The sequence below is a fragment of the Cyprinodon variegatus genome, unplaced genomic scaffold, assembly GCF_000732505.1.
Source record: "Cyprinodon variegatus isolate N-32 unplaced genomic scaffold, C_variegatus-1.0 Scaffold58, whole genome shotgun sequence".
NCBI classification, from domain to species: Eukaryota; Metazoa; Chordata; class Actinopteri; order Cyprinodontiformes; family Cyprinodontidae; genus Cyprinodon; species Cyprinodon variegatus.
The window spans coordinates 147032-150234 of NW_015150511.1; the positions used below are offsets into that span (position 1 = coordinate 147032).

At 43.6% G+C, this 3203-nt stretch overlaps 2 protein-coding genes across 3 annotated transcripts in view; one reads left to right on the forward strand and one right to left on the reverse strand.

The window, feature by feature from the left end:
• mtif2 (mitochondrial translational initiation factor 2) overlaps positions 1-2464 on the forward strand; it is an 8059-nt gene extending 5595 nt beyond the window's left edge. The window contains exons 13-14 of the mRNA XM_015371421.1: positions 975-1115; positions 2243-2464. Coding sequence (XP_015226907.1) covers positions 975-1115; positions 2243-2412 — 311 coding nt within the window. The 3' untranslated portion in view covers positions 2413-2464. The remainder of the gene's footprint in view (positions 1-974; positions 1116-2242) is intronic.
• A 69-nt stretch (positions 2465-2533) lies between these two features.
• The window catches only part of sde2 (SDE2 telomere maintenance homolog (S. pombe)), a 6542-nt gene continuing 5872 nt past the window's right edge, over positions 2534-3203 (reverse strand). The window contains exons 8-9 of one of the 2 annotated variants that reach the window (XM_015371420.1): positions 3015-3167; positions 2534-2922 (exon numbers count right to left, since the gene is read on the reverse strand). In XM_015371420.1, coding sequence (XP_015226906.1) covers positions 2719-2922; positions 3015-3167 — 357 coding nt within the window. In that variant the 3' untranslated portion in view covers positions 2534-2718. Of the gene's footprint in view, positions 2923-3014 lie in introns of both variants that reach the window. The other variant, XM_015371419.1, reaches the window with a different exon arrangement.

Here is a 3203-nt window from a genome sequence, read left to right on the forward strand (position 1 = left end):
AAAAAAGTCAGAATTCTGACTTTTTTCCCATATTAAACTGAAATAAAACTTAAAAAAAAAATCAGTTACCTTTTTTTTTTTTTTCCAGTGGCCCTAATCCTCTTCCGTAGAAACTTGATAGTGACAGAAGGGAATTTATTTTGCCACAAGAACCTTGATTTTTGTCAGGAGAACTTTGATAACATCAGGACACTCTTTATTTTTTATGCAAAATCTTCGATTTTTAGAAAGAACCTTCGCTCTGTGAGAGATCATGTTGCTTGTCAAGAAAACATTACTTTTGTTAGAAGAACGTAAATTTATTTAGACTTGAATTAAATTTATTTATATTTTATTAATCCACAAAAGAAATTCAGTTTCAGTACAGCCCGTCCCGGGGACGCAGTGTCAGTGGCCGTTTCTTAGTGACAACAACCAGTTTTTTCCTCATCACAAAAACCTTGATTTTGTCAGAAGAACCTTTTATTTTTTAAGAACCCTTTTAGGAGACCATTTTTCTTTGTCAGGAGTGAAGAGAAAATTTACCTTGCTAGCAGAACCTTCATCTTGTCAAGAGAACCCTGATTTTATAAGGAGAATGTTTACTTTATTTATGAAGAACTTTTACACCTAAACAGTTCACTTTTTCAAAAAAAACTCTTTTTAGGTCAAATTGTTTTGGAGAATTGTTCCCTGTCCCCTGTTGTGAAGAAAACGTCTACCTTGTTAGCAGAGTCTTCTCTTTACTGAAAAAGTCAGTTCACAGGGTTTTGTCAAATGTTATGACACCCTTGCAAGGTGAAGCTGTCTTCAAAGTGGACAGATGAAGAGGTTCTGTCGGGCCGCTCATTAAAGCTGTGACCTCCAGCTCTCATCCAAACATCAGAACCGTTTCAGCTCAGGGCCCGGTTGCTTCTGAGGCTCATGATTTGGTAAAGATATAGATGATTTCATGCAAATCACCTCCTTTCCCTTGTCTCGGTCCTCTGCTGCAGGTGAGGCGACGGTCCTCGCCATCTTTGATGTCTCTGTGGGGAAGAAGAAGGTTCCGGTAGCTGGCTGCCGGGTCCAGAAGGGCCACCTGGACCGACGCCTGAAATTCAGGCTGATCCGAGGAAAGGATACAGTGTGGGAGGGTGAGTTAGACAGAAACTGCTGTTCTTAGTCTGACTGGGTGAATGTGGCCTCTGAGACTTCTGGGTAATGTAGTTGATCGTCATTGCCCTCAGTCTGTGACCAAACGTCCACACTGATCATTATATAGAGCACTGTATAGTGGTTACACCATTTTGAGTTAGTGTCTGAACGTCTAGTGGGTGTAAAAGGTAGTGGACCTGAGATTTCCCACAATGCACCTTGAAAAGCAGTGATCATCCACAGTCAATAGATGAGCAGATGGATCCTGGAATGCTTTATATCTTTCCTCGCAAAGCACCATGGGATTTGTTGTGACAGTGGCCCATAAATGGGTTAAAACTCTCCCCACAGCATGGCACCAAATTTAAGATAAAATGATTAGTGGGGAGCAGGGGGGCCTTATTCTGGACGCACAGGAACCTTTGCCTTCATGCTCTCCAATCAGATATTAAAAATAAAGACACAAAACCATAGAAGAATATATATATATATATATATATATATATATATATATATATATACACTGAAAGTGAATGAACTGTTATGACATCCTGAAGTGGGGGCTCTGAGCCGGGAGACATTTGGACACAGGCTGGTTTCCGGGGGGATAAGTAAATGAGACCTCTAATGAATATATGGAAATTTATCAATTTAGTTCCTGAACAGATGGTGCTTTCAGCGAGGGAATGAAAATATTAAGGATTTACCAGGTGAACCTGAAAGTTCCAGGTTTATCTCCCCCTACAGGCCACTGGCTGCACTGCACCATAGCTAAATGAACAGCAGTCCTGAAATTCCTGGTAAAGATGAGGAAACTTTCACCTTCTAGATCCGATTCTCCATCAGAACCAAAAATATGTAAATTAATGGATGCAGACATTGGCTGTGATTTACATTCTAGAGGCTTAGGAAGATTTTATGGTAAAAATTTTAATTTCCAGGCGCTGCAGCATCATTTATTTTTTTCATTCATTCAAAATAAACATCTAGTTAGAAAATATGATCTGAAATCTAGAGAGAAATTCTGAGCTCCATACTGAGCAGCTAATGCAGCCATAATCTAGATCCATACATCTAACACCTGAGCTCTGCAGATTCTAACTCTTAGGTTCTGATTCTGCTGCAGGTTCTATATCGGCGCTGAAGCACCACAAGGACGACGTTCAGACAGTGAAGACGGGGATGGAGTGCGGCGTATCAACAGACGGTGACGTGGACTTCAAAGCCGGTGATGTCATCGAGTGCTTTGAGGAGCTGGATGTTCCCCAGGTCACTTCCTGGGACCCGGGGTTCTGACACAGACCTGCAGATAGACTTTAACCTCTGACCGGATCGGACTCTGGCGGTTCTGAGGTCCGGATAAGAACATCAGACTCAAATGAATTGACTCCAGGAATATTTAAAATTGGACTTTAATGAAAACAGTGATGTCACATGTTGACGCATCAATAAATCTGTTCAAATACTGGATCTTTGGAGCCATGCAGCTTCATTCCCGACAGGAAGCTCTGGACCTGGGAACTTCCAGTCCAGAACTCCCGGTCCTTCTCAGCTGAATATTTTGGTCTCTTTAACATTTGATAAAAATGGCAAATTGTTCCTTTACTTCTTCTTAACCTTGGTGGGTTTGGCGAGCAGCGCCGGGTCGATCTGATCCCGACTCAGCCCTCTGACGGAGAAGAGACGGGCGGCGCGCTCCGACAGCGTTCCCCCACACTTTAGCCCACGCCGTACAAGTTCCTCCTTCAGGACGTCCAGACCCAGAGACTCCAGCTGCTGGACCGATTCCACTGAAGACAGGTCCAGCTGTTGGGACAGAACACGGGACATACAGAACCTGTCAGAACCTAAAAATTCCGTTAATAGTAATTTCTCTACACTTAATTCTAGGTTCTGACCTGTTGTGGTTCCCCGCTGGACTGTACACAACGGTTCTGCTCCTCTGCCACGGCCGGTTCTGATGCAGAACCCGGTTTTTGCTCCTCAGCAGAGGCCGGTTCTGTGGCGGGGCCCGGTTTCTGCTCCTCAGCAGAGGCCGGTTCTGTGGCGGGGCCCGGTTTCTGCTCCTCAGCAGAGGCCGGTTCTGT